Source organism: Sturnus vulgaris, chromosome 6 (genome assembly GCF_052056855.1).
Source record: "Sturnus vulgaris isolate bStuVul1 chromosome 6, bStuVul1.hap1, whole genome shotgun sequence".
NCBI classification, from domain to species: Eukaryota; Metazoa; Chordata; class Aves; order Passeriformes; family Sturnidae; genus Sturnus; species Sturnus vulgaris.
Window position 1 is genome coordinate 15400083 of NC_142248.1, and position 18457 is coordinate 15418539.

General features: G+C 42.0%; 1 protein-coding gene across 2 annotated transcripts in view; it reads left to right on the forward strand.

Moving 5' to 3' along the window:
- The first annotated feature begins 1807 nt into the window (after window positions 1-1807).
- PLEKHH1 (pleckstrin homology, MyTH4 and FERM domain containing H1) overlaps window positions 1808-18457 on the forward strand; it is a 50630-nt gene continuing 33980 nt past the window's right edge. For both annotated transcript variants that reach the window (XR_015804462.1, XM_014869425.2), the window contains exons 1-4: window positions 1808-1873; window positions 7245-7420; window positions 12819-12881; window positions 15992-16141. Coding sequence is in view for 1 of the 2 variants with exons in the window: in XM_014869425.2 (XP_014724911.2) it covers window positions 7280-7420; window positions 12819-12881; window positions 15992-16141 (354 nt within the window). In the remaining variant the exon portion in view is untranslated. The remainder of the gene's footprint in view (window positions 1874-7244; window positions 7421-12818; window positions 12882-15991; window positions 16142-18457) is intronic.

Sequence of the window (18457 nt, forward strand, 5' to 3'; positions counted from 1 at the left end):
ATTCACTCCAGTGTCCAAATCTTGACCTTATGTTTTTAGTTATATTTTTATATTTTAACCACTTAATCACATCAGTCTTTTCATTTTTGCATAGTAAGTGATTTGGTACCCAATGTTTTTCTGCCGAGACATCAGTGAAAGCACAGTATCAATGTGAGGAAAAAGTTTACAATGAAAGTTTAATAAACAGCAGATGTTGAAACAGGCAATATCTGTATCTGTGAGTCAAATAACAATTCTTAAGATCTTGTTTAACCATGTCTAGTGAATAGTGTTGCTTATTGTCCTAGGAGATAATTTTGTTCAGTCCTTCTGCGTGCTTCCTGGGTAGATTGTTGAAGCCTGTTGATTTCAGACTGCCTTGTTTTGCGAGCGTAGTCCCAACAGGTGCCAAAGCACAGTTTCAGAGCATTCATGGATCTCTCATAACCACTCAAGATATCATCATTCTGGTGCAGCCCTTCCCCAACAAGACTCACTTTCTCGAGATGAGACCAACTTTCATGGCAGTGAAGTGACCCATGTGAAAGATCTATGGAAAACGGCTGGAAAGAAACATGTCAGAGTGACTGTTGTTATCCCCACTGAGGGAAGGCTCACACAGACGTTTTAGAAGTATCTCTGATGGAACTAATGTGCCTGATAATGGAATAAGTAACAAGTATTTGCTAAACTTGAACTAGAACAAAGGGCCTTTTGCTTTGAAACACCCTGGTCTGAGGCCCACATCTCTGGGGCTATTTCGTCCTGCCACCCCCATCTGTCTCCAGTCTCTTTCGCTTCCATTTGCATGCTGTGGTCTGCTCAACACAAAGGGAGAGAGTGTGGGCTTGGCCAGCCTGGGGTGTCAGGGAGTGGCCAGGGCACAGGGCAGCAGCCAGCAGCACATGGTGTGTGCACACATTTGCTGCCAGTGCCCAGCCTCCCGAGGCAGTGCAATATCACCAGTTCTTGGTATAGCATAGGCAATATACTCCTATGCATCACCATATATTCATATATAAGGCATTGCTGCATGTAAAGTAGCTCAGTAAGTGATGTCCTGATGCCTGAATAACATATTTTGTGTGCTGGCAGCTATCATTAGAAATGCTTGAGGCTCCAAACCTGTTAGTTTAAGCCATTTTATGTGAGAAATTGCCAAAGTACATGGTGCAGGTTGCTGTCCCTTGATCAGGAGACCATTACACTAGTTTGGTTTCATCTCTATCGTAGCACCAATCCCGTGCCCTGGGGCTGCCTGCAACGAGGGAAGGATGCTCCATCTGGAGCTGCCGACGAACCGCCAGCCCTAAGGGCTGCAGTGGTGGCAAGGGCAGCGTGCTTCTGTGGGTATCAGCTCCTTGCCCGCTGCTCCACGGAAAACGCCGCTGCCCTGGTGCTCTGGGGATGGTTTGGGTAGCATCAGCTCTGAGTGCTGGGAGATGACTGCAAGGCAGATCTCAGGAAACCCGGTGGCAGTCCTTGAAGGTGCAAGGTGGGAGGAGAGGGGGTTGTCCCCGCCCGGGGCAGAGCGCGGCTGCCACTCCTATGCCTCGGGCCGCCCCGGCACCCTGCGCTGCCCGCCCCACCTGCCTGGCGGCCGAGCCCGGGAAGGGGTTAAAAGCTCGGGGCGGCTGATGTCAGTTCCTGCGCTCCTCGGGAGGGCCGGCTCTGATATTTGAGCCGGGCTCTCCCGCCCGAAGGAAACCGGGGAGGGAATGGTAAAGTGCTGAATGGGACAGGAGCCGTGCCGGGCACCTGCCTGCCGCCCGGCACCGCGCAGCCGCCCGCGGCCAGGGCCGGCCCCGCCGCGCCGCGCCTCGGGAGCCCCGGGACGCCGCCGGCCGCGCCCGTCCTGCCCCGCCGGGCAGAGACCCCCGCGCCGGCCAAGGTGAGCGCGGGCGGGACGCGCCCCGGGGCCCCGGCGGCTCTGGAGGGCCGGTCTGCGCCGGGCTGGCTGGCACAGCCTTTCCCCCCGGCTTGTCTTTCTTCGAAGGTGACCGTAAGGAGACTGGCGGGAGCGTTCTGGGGGTGATGTTTTGTCATCTCTGTTAAACTGAGGTTTGCTTTTGGGTCTGGGACTTTGGCCCTCAAGAGGTATGGAAGAAGTGGGGGGAAGGAACGGCCGCACGAAGGGGAAGATGCAGCCCAAGAAATAAATGTGTGCAAGCTCTGCGGTCTCTTCTGCCTTCCTGGTAAGCCTCGGTGTGCGGGGCGAGACTCCGCAGGTAGAATGGCACAACTGGGAGCCCTTCTTCCTGCCTCCCGGCACTTTTACTAACTAAGCCACCTGCGCGGATGTAGAGGGGAAATTATTCCCCGCTCCAGGCCCTCGACAAGCCTTTTCCTTGCCCTTTCCACAGATTTTTGTGATATATTCTCCCCCCACGCCCCTCCCCGCCCATGCTCTGCACATCTCAGGCCGCACTCCCGAGCGGGAATTGATTGCGTGGCTGAACAATTCCAATGGCCTCAGTGCTAAAAAGCTGAGCGCTGAGATGAGCACGAAGTGGAAAGTGAGGTGGCTGGGGACAGGGTGTTGATTAATAGTACAGGATTTCCCCGCTGAGTTTTGCCCATCGCCTCTACTGCTGACCCCCTTGATGCCGATTCAGTGACATGGGACGAATCTCTTCCCTTTCATATGTTACATTTATCACTTTTCTACTGATTACTTTTGTAGTAATATGGTAGCTGAAAGTTAAACCAGTATTCAGCTCCGGTGTTCAGACAGGATCTTGTGCTTTTTATGGGCAGGTGCTAAGAGCTGCAGTCCCCTGTGCTGTGAATCCCCTGTGACAGCCTGCGTAAATCTGTTGCTGAGCTGAGCAGACACTCACATCTGGAGTATTGAAATAGTGTTTCACTTGTCTTTATTGTTTGCACTGCATGAACAAAGCTGCCAACACTTTACTTGCATTTGTATCTGCACCTGAAAGTCCTCACATCGATTGATTGTTTCGGCTTTTCAGGTGGAAATATACAAAGTCTCCTAAGTGTTTTGATTTCTAGTTCTGGATGCGCCTACATCTGCAACATCAGCTGGTTGTAGTCTAAAAACACAAAGAAAAACCCCCAATCACACGACATCTTGATTTAATGTTCATATTTATTTTGAATATGGCATTTAGGGCCAGAACTGTCTCTGACTTTGGTCAAAACTTACAGACACATTCATGAGACTTCTAATTTTGACTCCACTTAGCAGGTGGTTGAGTCATTTTTTCTCCCACTGAGTTTTAAGGACTTTTTATCTGCCATTATTGTCACTGACAGTTGTTGGATACTTAACACGGAAAATCAAGCTGCTCTTTAAGAAGTGGCTGTATTCATTTAAGAATGAAGTCTTGGAAATCTCAGCTTGTTTGAATAGAGTGACTGTCTCCTATGTTCTAAGTCCCTAAAATGAGAGTACTGCCTCTGAAAATATCTGGCTCCCACCTTCTTCATATGTGTAAGGGAAAAAAGAGACAGCTTTTTATAAATGTATCCATATAAATTCTTTATCTAATTTGAAAAGAACTGATACCTGTGAGAGGAAGGGGAATCAAAGAATGTGCTGAAAAATTATGGTTAATACTTACAAAAAAGGACATCTGAAATGGCAGGTCCAATGGAAGTGATTTAAAGTCAGTCTGTCAAAATAAAGTTGATATTGAAATTCAGAGTACGGATGAACTGCTTACCTTCAGAAGAACAGGGGAGGAGGAGTAATGCATTTTAATGGTAAATGAAAATGCAGAATAAATTTTGTAAATGAAGTTATACTCCAGAGGTAAATATTAGCCTTTTTGATACAATATCTAGCTCTGAAAAAGTGTAAGGTTTTTGCTAGGGAATGGAGTTATAATTCTAATCTCTAGCCTTCAGAACTTATTTGGTATGATGACACATGGGGAAGTTATTAGCTTAAGTGGAGGAGATGGGGATTAATAGAAGAATGGTAAGATAGACAAATGACAAAAGAGAATGTGACAACACAGTGCTGAAGAGGGGGTGGTTAGATGGGTAGGTATTTTACTGGTAGACTTGACTACTGACATAGGGGATTGATCTAATGACACAAAACAAAATCACACATTAGAAGTAGTAATGAAGTGGGCACAAGACCTGGGAGAGCAGTCTTTAAAATTAGTAGAGGAGGAAAAGATTCAGTTACATAAACAGTAAGACTTCTTCCAGATACCAAAAAACAAACTGTGCCTTTGAAATACTAGTGATACATAAAAATACTGCCTGTAATTAAAAATATAACATATAATTATACTAATGAATCATAGAGTAACCATGGGCATGTTGAATTTTGCAATCACAGAATGGTTCAGGTTGGAAGGGACCACAGTGGGTTGTCTGGTCCAATGTCCATGTTCAAACAGGGCCATCCGAGAGCACATTGCACAGGACTGAATCCAGATGGTTCTTGAATATCTCCAGTGAGGAAACTCCACAACCTCTCTGGACAACCTGTTCCAATGCTCAGTACCTGCACAATAACAAAGTTCTTCCTTATGTTCAAGTGAAAGCTCCTGTGCATCAGTTTCTGCCTCTCGTCTTACGGTGTGGTACTGCAATGGCCTATAGTACAGAGAATTTGATCTTTCAGAGATCTTGTACAGACCTGAGCTGAATTAATCTGATCCAGTCCATTTGTAATTGCCCTCCTCCTCTCTCACATCTGCCATTTTCAAAGGAAAAGTCAGCTGAGATTCCTCAGTTCCAGTTGTGTCAGTTTGTCTGTGAATGTCAACTGCCAGTGCAATATGTTTGTAAAAAAGGCAAATGCAATCAGATGAGGCATTCCCTAGGAGAGGGGAAAGTTCTAAATGCCTTTACACAATGGTTGTTGCTTTGTTGTGGGTGTATGCTGCCTTTCAGATGCAGTTGTGGTCACCTATGGCTATGAAAGGGAGTGAGAAGACAAGAACCAGCTCTTTTATATGATGTGCACTGAAGCTGGAACAGGTGCAGAGGGAGAGCAGGGAGCTTTTCTTATGAGACTAAAGGAGCCCCTTGTCTCTAGTCTTGCAAATTTAGGTCCTTAAGGAGAACATTCTGATATGTATGAGTATATCAAGGGATAAATATGAGGGAGGAAAAAAGAACCTAGCTAAACTGAAGGGCAATAATCTACAAGAATTAACAGATACAAGCTGGTTATGAATATGTTTATGCTGGTAATTGGAGGGCAGCTCGTTAGAGACATGAGGTTCTAGAATAATAGGAATAGTGGGAGAACTGCCAGTGTGGTTCTAGGGAAGGGTAGTGTTCGTTTATGAAAAGGATTATAAAATGCAGTTGTCTGTAGCAATAAAAAATAAAATGTAATGGTTCACGACACCTGTCCCATACTAGACCCCCTATTTGGAACAAGAGTGTTTTAGTTAAACCAGAAGTTATGGTCAGTGCAGAAAAATTACTTTTGCTTTGGCATAAGTTGTTTGGTACATCAGTTTCTTTTCACTTTGTGTCATTAGATTCTGTCCCATTCATTTGTATGTCCTCTTTGGATTTAAATTTTATGATTAAAGACTAAAAGCTCCTTACACTTGTATGAAAGAGAACAGAATTTCATTTGAGAGCTGAATTATTATTTATGTCCAAAACAGAATTAGCTGTAAATAAACTTAACACTGTTGTAGGATCCTGCTGTGACTTAGTGCACTCTTTTGTCTTGGGAAGGACTGACAGCACTACCTTACAGGGAAACACTACAGTGCTGAAAAGTGTACCAAAGATAACCTGGTTAAATGCTTGGAAAGGAGTTCAGGGTAGAGATTAGAGCAATGTGCTGGATGGGCTGTGGAAAAGGATGGCCTCTATTTCTGTAAAGCAGTAAGTGTGCTGCTTGTAGGAAAGTGGTCTTCTTTCCTATTGTGGAGTGATTTCAGTGCTGCAGTACTACACATGAGCGTTTGTCTCGTTTTACTTAAACCTACCTTCTGGAATAGTATTTCACAAGTCATTGGAAAAGCAGGCAACTTGCTGTCTGGGAAACTTTCTATTATTGAACAAAGCAAGCTGAACATAAAATAACACACAGGTAATGATTATAGCCAAAGGGTATAAAATGCATCTTTCTTAACTCAGAACATCAGACATATGGCTGGATAGAGTGGATTATTGTGTTATGTATACTCACACTATTATGTACACTCATGGTAATTTGAATCTTAAATCTTACATGCAAAACATGAACCAGGTATCCTGACAAGTGGGTACAACTGCAGGGACATCTTAAACTTTTCCTCTCTGCAGAGAAAGGCAGACGTAAGGGCAATGAGGCTGAGTGATTTTGTTGCTTTCTCACAAATCCTGGATTGTTCCTTGGTCTGTCACTGTTTGGGACTTGTGAGGATCTGTGAGCTGGTGAGAAGTTCCTGTAACAAGTAAGGATTTAATTGTTCTGATGAATCTGAGCTAATGGCTGTTCTAGCTTTGTAAACATTTGTTATTGTTTAATAATACAGCTGGCTGCTGGACTACACACACTGAGTTGACCTTTTTGTTCACAAATACCTGAATTTGGTTAAGAACATCTATTACTTATATTTTTTTTTACTATGAGCACAAAGTGTCTGAAATGTCTAAACTGTTACTGAGTAGGAAAATAAAAGATCTTAAAAAAATACAGCTTTCTCCAATTTCTGAGGCCGTATGTATCTTTTGATGTCTACAAGTACTTCAATAGAGCAGCATGTTTTGTCTTTAGCCCTTATTCCTGTATGGATTCTTTGTTTAAACAGAGCAGTTGTTCAGATACTGAGGCACTTCCAGTCTTATTGTCAGATGACTGTGTCAAGTAGTTAGGAATTGGGAACAGTTGCTTAATACACCACATTGTCTTAACACAGACTGTATGAGATAAAGCACTGGTGACCCAAGCTGAAAATGTGTGTCTGATACCTGAAGCAGGAGGTTTTAATGACTTGAGAGTTTACAGCCATACTGGCACAAAGGAGTAAAAAATACAATCTCTGGGTAGAGGCTGAGCAAGACTGTAAGGGTGGCAGTAAGGTTGTTCCTGGAATATATAGTATAATGCATTAGTAAATTATTTACTCATTCTAAAGGTAAACGTTTATCCATTAAGAGTGACCTCTGGCAGAGAGCAAAATCTGACTCAGGGTGGTACCACTTCATCTTCTGCTTGGAGAAGAAATGGCCTTCATTACCAGTTCTGTAAGAGGGACCAAGGAAAATTAGGCACAGAGGTAAGTTTGTCCTTCTAAAATATATACTTTTTTTCCCCTTCAATTCTGTAGGATTTTTAGAGCACGTCAGACGACATCCTAAATGGATGATTAACTTCACAATGGCAGAGCTCACAGTGGAGAATGGCAGCTGTATGGACTGGCAAAAGCGATGCCTTGTGTTGGAGTCCCAGCTCTTCAAATTCCGCTTGCAGGCAAGCAAGATCCGAGAGCTGTTAGCTGAGAAGGTGAGGCAGAGGTGACTTCTTCTACTTTGCAATGAATTATGATACAAAACCAAAAAATCTGTGAATGCTGAGCTACCCAATATATCTGTTACTTGCAGTGAGGATTTCTTCCTTGATTACAGTACATCTTTACTCTCTGCTTATCAGTTGAGATGCAGAGATGTGCCTGTCATAGTGGTGTAAAGTGACATAATAGAAATCAGCCTCATTTACTGTAAAATTGTCAAGTATTTGGACTCTAGTGGAAAACACTGTACCAGCAACATTCTGGATATCTAAAGTGACTGAGACAACTGCAGAGCAAAGATGGATGTTTTGGATAAGAACAGCAGGATCAGGACTTGACTGGCAAAAGAAAAGTTTGGAAGAGTGCAAATTATACTATAATGTTAAAAGCCCAGACAGGGATATGTGCATTGCCGTAGTGTTAGAATAACACTTCACATCCAGTCAAAACATTCTGGGGATACTGAAGAGCAAGGCCAGATATTTTGAGATCTGGATGTTAGAAACTTACATGGTATCTGTGGTTTTAGAGACATCTCCTACTAATCTCTTTCAAGTGCCCTTTGTTTGCATCCCAGAGAAAAGAACTGGTAGAGAGCTGAGGATTTTATTGGCTTTTTTTGTTTGTTTGTTTTTGTCATGTGTGATTTTTTTGTGGTATTCCTTAACCTTAAATTGTGTTGTTTTTCAATAAGAATTAAAGATTTTTGGCTAAATTTGTAAAAGTCCAAATTTGTAGGTTGCTGTGGGGCTCCTTTTTTTCAAAATGTGGCTTACATTATCACAGTTCAGTCAAAGATTGCTCAGATATTCAATTACTATAGGAAAGTACTAATTTACTAATGAAGTTGAAATCTGTACAGCTGACTGCAGTTTACCATACCTGATGACAGATCTGTTCTAAACTCACTTTTGCTCCATTTTGTATTATGTGACTTCTGTGTGTATATTCTTGTTTGTTGATTTTGGATGTAAAAACATCCAGATGACAGCTAGACTGCTAGACTCATCTGGAGCAATTTTCATCCCTGCTTTCACTGTAATTACATTTTCACTATTGTCATATACTGCATGAGACATTTTTTCCACCCTTCGTATTTTAAGGAATTGTGCAATTCTAAGCAGCTTTTTCATCTCTCCAAATTAGCTTCTGAGATGGACCTTAGTGATTACTTACCTTGAAAAACATTGAAAGTGGTTGTAAAGTCCATTTAGATAAAGGCACATTTAAAAAATCACGTATGGATGTGGAACAGGTCTGGTAAAGACAACCAGACTCACATGCAATACTTGTAAGTTTGCTGCATTATGACATGTGTGTCCTTGTGCTTTCTTAATTTCTGCTTTGAGATACTTCCTGACTACCCACACATGAAACAAGCCCACCTACCAGACTTCCTTATTGGAGAATGGACTTGCCAGATATATTTTGACTATCTCTTTAGGGAAGTTTGTGGGTCATGGCAGAGAATTAAATTTTCATCTGCTGACTACCATTTATCCAGCCTTCTAGTCAAAGCGATGTTCCCTTTGTTAAGATGGAGTAGCTTGGTTCAGTGATCAGGTTATTCTGTAACTACTTGTGCAGTGCTGTTGTAGCTTTACTTGAAGGGTCAAAGAGCTAGCAGGCTTGCAATTCCCAACTCCAAATGTCATGTGGGAAGGGGAGAGCCTCAGCAGGGACTGTGGGGCAGCTCCAGCTCTCCTGCTGCAGGTGGACTCAGACACACAGTGCTTATGCTGAGCACTGCTCTTGGGTAGTGTCCTGGTTCTCAGGTTCCCAGCTGGTCTGTAATAACTTACTCAGAGACCTTCCTTCCCTTCTCCTCGGTCACCACAGGACACCCCAACAGTCACAGCAACAGGGGCTCCTGTCTGCACTGCATCCTTCTCACCCTCGGGGGGGTAGTGATGCAGAACTGAAGGAGGTGCTTGATTGATGTCTAATGATGGCAGCTTCAGGGATTTTTGTGATAGATTTTATGGCAACTGTGGGTTTTAAGTTTTTTTTCCTCATTATGAGAATGAAGAGATTCAGACTTACTGGAGAGTCCTGCATTTCAAGAAAGGCTTTTTGGGGCAGTGAGGGGGGGATGATCTTGGAAAAATGTGAAGTCTGCACACTTTGAAGCTGTGTACCAACCAGTGGTAAACATTGTCTTGACATCCTCCCAATATGGTTTGCAGTAACAAGACATTTTTTTTTTAAGTGCTTTTAGATGAAAAGAACACTGGCATTGGTAGTACAATGTGCTCTAACAGTTTAAATACTTGAGATTTAAAAAATCCGCTTAGGTTGAATAATCTAGGTCGCTGTTCAGAACACGAGGAATTTAAAACCCAGTGGTTTAGCTGCCAATGCCCTAGTTCACATGGTGTGAACTTCCACGTTGATAGCCTGGTCTCAGGTATCTAGCAGAGCTGCCCGAGCTGCACAGAGCCTGGCTGGGGGTTGGCACAGCAGAAGAGCCTTGGCCCCTGCCCTTCCACACAAAGCTCTGCCATCCTGCTGGACCCCACTGGGCACAAGACCCTGGAGTCCTACCTTGTTGGCATTAGCAGGAATGGCTTTGAAAGCAGGCAGTTGTTTTGACCCTGATTTTCCTGTACACACACAAGGAAAAGGGATACTCCTCTGTTGGTGAGTGGCATAGCAGGCCATTGCCTCGGCAGCCAGTTGACCCGGTTAGGAGTGAGCTCTGGAACAGAGCAGCAGGAGAAAAATGAAGCTGAGAGGTGTAGGAACTTTTTTTCACTCAATTTTATGTAGCCTCTTCTGAGCCATCAGCAAAGGGAAAGCCTGTATGAATGGTAGATGAGAGGATCTTTTGCAGTTTTTAGAAGGGCCATCTGGGTAACTTAACCTGCTTCTGTCTTATTTCAATAAACAATGAACATTTGGAAAAAGGCTCTTTTGTTTCATACAAGCATGGCTATTCAACTAGTCCTGTTTCTCCCATACAAGCAGTCTGGGCTAGCATTTGAAAGAAGAGTTCCCTGCATTTGGCTTGGTTACTAAGTTTTTTATATGACCTGGGTCACATTGCTTATTAGCATTTGTCAAATTATAAAGCATTTTGAATGAAAGGACCCATGTAAATACCAAGCATTATTATTTATTCATTGAGGGATTTGAAAGAGCCTTACAAGCATGTATGTATTAAATCTGAATGTGCTCCAGTGAGAGTGCTGACACTGGGGATGAGTGAAATAATGATTTCATGTACATGAGGAACACAGCAGTTACTTAACAGTTCATAGCAGGACAACCAACAATGTAGTACAGGATATTAAGAAAAATACAAGTTCATTTAAGGCTACAGAGGGAATTAGGGTGACAAATGTAATTGATTTGGCTGGAACTTAGCCAGGTCACCCTGCTTGCACAAGTTTCATAACTTTTTAGTGATCAGGAATGGTCCCAACATAGATTCTCTGTCCTCATCAAGAACCATAACTTCTAGCAATGCAAAGCAACTGCTGGGCAGCAAAGAGTTCTCCAGTCAGAACAGTGCTGTCTTCTTAAAGTAGCCTGAGTCTTTCATGGAGATTGTTCAGGTTGTGGAGGATTGAATTATTAGTTTAAGAGGATAGCTTGGTAAAAAGGCCCAGAATTTCATCTGTGCTGTGAATGTAGACCCTATCAATTAATCAGAAAACTAGGAGAGACCATTGATTCTGAAGCTACTGTCTTAAACACTCTTTGTTTCACAAAGCATATTATGTCTCCCCAATAGTTACGTTCAGCATCTCTCTTTTGCCAATATGTTTTAGTGCTACCTGTTTGTGGTGATGACTGTCCAGAGATTAATAGGAAAATGCATGGGTACATCAGTGTTCTGAAGAGACACATGGAACACAGATCACTGCTATTCATGTGAGATTGCCTTGAGCTCAGTCTTTGAGAAGGCTCTTTGGTCAGGGCAGCTTTGTGTGGCTGTAGTCCTCTGTGGCATCTCTCTGTTCCTCTGCCCAAGCAGCATCCTTGATTTGAATATTAAGTTACAGAGACTGTTGTATTTGATTGTTCCACTGAAAAAGCAAATGTGAAAGGTATCATGCTAAACATAGCAGGTTTTGATCTTCATGGTTTTAATTTATGTCATTGGTTTTTTAGTTACGTGACTACTGAGGTGTCTGTGTGTATGTGCCTTTCCATATGTTTGCTGGTAGGAGTCAGTCTGCTCCTGTACCAGTGAGCATGTATGGAAAGAAGAGTTGTCTTGTTGCCATTTGAAGGAAAGCAGATGGAAATGGGAATGCTGCTACGTCCATCCTGAGTGATCAATCCAAGAGGAATAAGTCCCATTTTCAGATACACTGTTTTGGTCCTGTTAGTGACCAACCTGAATACTTGGCTCCAGTGCTTTATCAGAAATGCATTGGAGAGAAAAGGAGCTCAGTTCCCTTTATAGTTTTTCTCTTTAAGCATGATTCTTTTAATCTTCTGAAGATTCTTCTATGTCATTCTTTCCATAGTAAAACATAAGTGCTGCAAACTCTGTGAAGCATTCCTCAAATTTTCTTGGTGAATAAAACTTAGTGTCACCAGTTTGAATTACTGGGCATAAATCTGAGACCCATTGAAGCTGGCCAGGTGAAGATGACCTTGGCAAACATTAAATGAGATACTAGGTTGCTATTTAAAGTAAAATCTAAAACAAAAACAAGCAATTAAAAAAAACACCAAAAAATCTCCCAAACCAACCACCACCCACCAAAAAAAAGGGCTTTAGTGGTGAATGATTAGAAGAACCCCAGGTACATCTGAGTTTTATGAGAATGAAGTGACTTAAACATTTAGGATAAAATTCAATTCAGTGTCTTTTAACTTTGATAGCAGCAGTGTTCAGATGTTGAATCACATAATTGTCAGTTTGCAAAGCTCTTTAAAATGAAAACAAGCATAGGAAAATTAAGATCATTGTTAATCTTGTCAGTTATGAGTCTATGATGCTTTTGAAGCCAAAGCAAAGTATTCAGTGGTTATAATGTGGCATCATAGAGAACCTGCTGTGAGCTTTCCAAGATACATTCATTTTTATTTACCATCGTGAATGAATCCTAGCTGAAATAAGATCAGGGAAGAATGGTGCACTGTAGTCAGGCTCCTTGCAACGACAGCCCATGGTGTGTAAATTGTAGAGATGAGGTCAAGACTTTGGCACTGTTCCTTTGACCCATGTAATGAATGATGAAGCTCACTAATGAGAAAATGGTTCCGGTGTATTCAAAGTAGGGCAGAAGACTTGAAGAGGTCAAAAGCTTTTTTTTTTCCTGGTAAAAGCTGTCCAGTTAACTCAAAATGTGCCAAAGATCTGTAGGTTTGCACAAGCCCTGAGTAAAATGTGAATTTCCAGGTGAAATTTTTATTTCTTTTCTGTCTCTGAAGATGCAGGAATTGGAACAGAGAGTGATAGAAGCAGAGCAAAGAGCTGAGGATGCAGAGAAACAGGTAAGAGGTTCTTTAATGGTGGCTCTGGTACAAGTCCAGCAGTTAACTCACTCTAAATTCCTTCCAGTCTATCATACAGACAGCAATCTGCAGTGCTATGCTGTGCTAGGGAAACATTGATTTACAGTGGTGAATGGATTTTCTGGTCTACTTCCCAGTCTGTGAGCCTTAGCTGTAAACAGGTGCCTGAATATGTTGAATCCTAAGTGAAAACAAGCACCTTACATCTTCCTGTCAGCCACATTGCCATTATGCTCTCATCCATGAGGCATGCTTGGTCGTGGAAAAGGAAGGAGATGTTGTACTTCAGGATTAAATTGCAAAGATAAGGCTGCTTGGCAGGTCCTCAGGAAACAAATACTTAAGAGTACTGGTGAGGACTTGTCTGCAAGTAGAGAAGGTTCTGTGAAAGAAGTAGGTTTTGTAGACACACCCTTATCACTTGTTTTGGACTTTTTAATAATTACTGCTCTGGCTCAGGAACCCATGGAGAAAAACAGTAAGAGCTGGATTCATTGTCTATTACTGTAACCATCTAAAAATTGGGCATAATGTCTAAACTATGTCTTCTATGCTTCTTAAATAATGGAGAAAGGGATAGAGGCAAACTTCAGTTTGTGAACAGGCTATAGAGAATAATAGACCTTTGGGAAGCAAACATTTTGCCCTCCGAGGAGAATGATGGAAACAAAAGAGCCAAGATGGACCAGGTGGCCTGAGCTCTTGGATCACTGCAGATCACTGAAGTGAAGTGAATCAGCTCCCTCCAGCTGGACAAGAGCTGCAGGACTCGGCACGAAGTCAGAGGTTGAAGGGCAGAAAGAAAAGCCACGCAGCTAAGAATGACTGCCCAAGATGATTTCAGAAGTGAAGGACTGAATAGGCAGTGTTATAAGCACTGAGAGACTTATCACCTGGGAATCAAGAACGTGGAGTACCTGGAAAGTTATTCTGTCTGCAGAACATATTTTTCCACACCAGTTTGATATTGACATCAAGATTTTTTACTGACCAGCTTAATTCTAGGAAAGATGCTATGTCTTGACCCCGTGCTGTTGGCTTCTATGCTAGACCAGCAACTACCAGTGAAGAACAAGAGTTGTTCTTGAGAATGGTATCAGTAAATCCAAACCCATCCACAAGATAGGCAAAGGTAACACAATAGAGGCAAAAGTAATAGCTGTGACAGCACCAGCAGGAAATAGTTATTGCCACTGGCCAGTGAAAGTTTCGTACTAGCAGACGCCTCAATGACAGGAGCAGAGTACTCAGGATATGATAAATGCAATGACAGCAAGGGACAGGATGGAAGGCAAGTCAAATCCAGGTCCAAGAATGGGCAAGAAAGGGAGAACTTGGCTGGGAAGGTGTAGCAGAAATGAGGGTTGCCTTCACTCACCTGCCACCAGCAGAAATGAGGGTTGCCTTCACTCACCTGCCACCAGCAGTTCTGTAGCCATATGTTGGCAACTCCTAAAGACTCACAACCCTCAATGTTTGCCTTTCCAGCAGCCTTATCCACATCTAGAGGTAAGTGTTCCTAGAGAAATGCTACATTGCTCCTGACAGTCTGAAGAAATGACAGTGTAGGAGTAGGACCATTCCCTTCCACTAATGAGTACATTCACCATGAATGAGAGGCAGCCAGCAAATGAGAGGGCTCCACATCAAGTGCAAAATCCCTTGTTATCTTTCTCTCCAGGAGTCTGAGGGATTGGCTTTGTTAATTCAATGGACTCCCTGTAGCTGCCAACCTCAATTAAGGAAATCACATGTTTGCAGTCCCCTCGCTGAGCCTCTAGTACAGAGTCAGCATTTGGGCATCAGACAGGAAGGAGGGGCCATTTCTTTTTACTATAATCACCCTAAACTCTAATGAAAGCTCATCCGACTCAGCAGGCTTAGTTTTCTGGCTCGGATGTTGGGTGCTTACCTTTCTGATTCAGTGTGAGGAAGAGGCAGTTTGCTTCTCTGCCTAATACAGGCAGACAGGAGGACAAAACACAGCTTCTGCAAGTATGAAGTGTAGGCTGCTCAACAGAGCGTGACTAACCCTCTTGCACTCTCTGTGAAGTGCTCAGATTGCTGCCTGCATTCTGTCTTTCTAGTTCTAAATTCATGCCAAATTTATGGTGTTTGGAGTTGGTTTCTTTGCAGATTGAGCTTCTTTGAGATGTGTTGGAGCCAGAGATTTTCCCATCATCAAATGCTGCAATCAGTACATTTGAGTTAAATTGAAGGGATTCCGTTTATCTTTAGAAATGAAGTCTTATAATCCATTGTAATAGAATGAGGTAATGGTGAAATGGAGTGGCATTATTGAGAGACAAAGGTTTTGAAGAAAGCAAAGAGATTTAAAAAATTTGCTGAAACTTGAAATGCTTCAGTAGCCACTGGATTTTAGTGGGTTGAAACTTTGTCTGTAGTGAAGGAGCACTACATTGATCTTTCTCTTGCTGAGGTGAAGAAGTCTTGGCACTGGCAGGAGCTCAAAGACAAGCAAATCTTTTGTAATATCTAACATTGTAACTCCTTAGCAAGTCTGGAGTAAACACTTGGCAGAAAGACAGGAGTTGCCAAAACACTGTGTTAAGCTGGGGATAGGAGGATGAAGGACCTTCATAGTACATTTTCCTATAGAAATCTTAATCTGAAGCAAATGGCCAGGGGTTTGTGGTATATACCTTGGTAGTGAATGAGGTAAAAAACTGGCCATGATATTGTAAAAGAGAAAGGTGGGATATACCGTGTCCATATGTCTATGTAGACTATGGTGCCTCTGTGGCCTCTTTGATTGATAATTTGATTGTAATATCTCACAGTCCATGATGTGTTTATCTGTTCATGGTTCAGTTTGCATCTGCAACTGCTTCAGTATTACAAATGAATGGACAATGTTCCTTTCACAAATGAGGATATAAAATGTGACCTGAAGGATATTGTGGGTTTTGATGTTTTATTTTTCCTTTTCTGACTTGAAAAATAAGAAACTCACAAATATTCTCATTTATTTTTATTCTCTTACCAATGTATAAGCAGGTCCTTGATTTGCATTGATTTGTTTTGGTGGTTTTTGGGTTTATTCAATTTCTTTCTGATTACCATTACAGGTCAGAGTTATGGAAGAGAAGATAAAACTAGCCAACATGAAAACTGGTGAATCTGGCAGCACCCTGCACAGGAAATACCAGGAGTTGATGTGCACAGTGCAAGGAAAGGAGGATCTGATCAACAAATTGGAGACACAGCTAGCAAAACAGGTAGGGATATTTTCTATGGGGAGGCCTGTAGGTTTCATGAGTTAGAGGGATTCTGTAATGTATATTTCAAAGATGTGGATTATGTCTCATTACCAGTTAGTTTCTCAGTTGCCTCCAGATCAGCTGTAAGATGATGCCCAGCCCAATACGAGATCCTCTCTTTCCTTTTTCAGACAAAACATGCATTCAGCTTCAACAGCCCATGTCTCTTCATTGTTGGAGATCAGTCAATGTGCCTAAAGGACTTCCTTATGTCAGTGCTGAGACCCTACATTGTAATGTTACAGTCTGGTCACAGTGTTTCTCTGGCTTTTTGGCATGTTGACTGCTTTGCAAAACCGTAGTGTAGCCTCGTCTGACTCTGTTCGTGCTGCTTCTTGGGAAGGGTCTTTTCCCAGTCTTCAGCAGTCCTTTAGCATAGTTCAGCTCTTGTCAGATGTCATTATGAAAGAGCAGCTGTTTCTCAGTATGGATAGTTCTTAGTCTCTTTCAGCTGGTGGAAGGGAGGTGCTATATCTACAGCAGATTTCAGTTCTAGTAAAGGTCTTGTCCTGTGGTTTTTATAACATGAGGAATGAGGTATTCTTAGGTGCTGCTGAATAGAAGTAGAATTTTACAAAAAAAAATTATTTATCAGCCATTTGAGTTACATTGAACTAATTACCACCTATTTCAAGGACTGTTAGTAGAAATCTTGTTCCAGCAACAAGAGACAAAATTAGTTTCTAGAAATGAAAGCCAAAGCTTGGCAATTCCAGACAAGAAATACTTGTTGTCAGAGTCACTGGTTTGGTTTCAGAATGGGATGAGATGGTGGCAGGCTAGAAGGTTACTAAGGGTCCCTGTAAGGCATCCTATTTGTTTTCACTGGGATGAGAAGAGCCAGGGAGTTCAGAGCATCATTAAGAGAACACTGAGGTCATGTCTAGACCACACAATAGTGTGGGACACAAAGAATCTCTAATTGCTTTTGGATCTTAAAGCACAATAACTGCATCTATGGCAGCTGTGCATGAGTGAATTGGTTCTGCTTAGAGGCAGGGCTTACTAAGTGTGGTGACAGTGCTGTCATCATGTCACTATTCTGCTTTAGAACCCTAAATAAAATACTGGCATTGCACTTCACCATATAGTGTAATAAACTGAATCTTTTACTTCTTGGACTGTGTTCCAAGACAAGTCCAGGTCATTAGGGATTCAAAGCCAGTTCCCATGTGATGGATATTCAGAGATGGTAGATCTACTATATGTGTCAGATCTTTTCAGACCTGTAAGCACATCTAGTGTTTTATCTCCTGCAGAGATTGAGACCTGATGATTAGGAATGCACACAGTCATATAAAAGGAAAAAAATCTAAATAAATCTTCTTCTTGAAGCATCTGATTTGATTGCTTTTATTTCATTATGCTCAACTGCAGATGTTATGGTTGCCTATAATGTTGCTAGGCCCTATTTTAAAGTCAGCAAGCATACTTAAATAAGGGCCTCTAAATGTGCAGTTGTAGTGATAAATAGCATGTGGTGATTAAAAGTGATGTGAAAATATGGGGAATTTTGTGTGGTCTGTTTATTCTATTTATCAGTATGAAAAATTTAAAGTGGGGGGAAGGACTGACATTTTTTATAATTACAATTACTGGTATAAACAATAAACAGGGAAACCACCAGCTGCCACCAGAAGACATTATCTTTGCTCCTTAATTGGAGAAACCAGGGCTGATGTGCCATGCAGCATATTTTCCTCCTCTCTCCCTCCCTGTGTTGCTCCCAGAACTGATTTCTTCTTGCAGTTGTTTAAATCATTATGTTGATAGGAGAGTTTTCAGTTGCTTCTGATGAAGCCACCCAGAAGATGAAGCAGAAAGCATCAGATGATCATAGTGTTAATTCAGCATCTTTCAAAGGAAATTTCCAGAGAAGTTAAAAACACAGCTGAGAAAACACAGCTGCAAAAACAATGTAGCAATATTACCCAAGCAGATACTTGGGGGAACAATGGTCATTGTGCAAATCAGCAGTATTGCCATGACACCTTTGTGTGGACTAGAACCTGTTCTAATGCATATGTAAACATACAACCACTTACAGCATCTGAAATCCTCCTAGCAGATCTTAGTGTTTTTTCAAGGTCAAATTGTGGAGCTTTTTTTTTTTTTTTTTAATAATTTGCTTTCTCAGTGATAATATTGTGTGCATGTGTTAAATATGTTGTTATTATTTGCATCTTGTGCACCTTGAAAGATTCTGCTCTAGACTTTTGCTTGCAGCAAAAATTGCTTTTGCTTGGATTGATTCATGTTTTTATGAATCAGTTA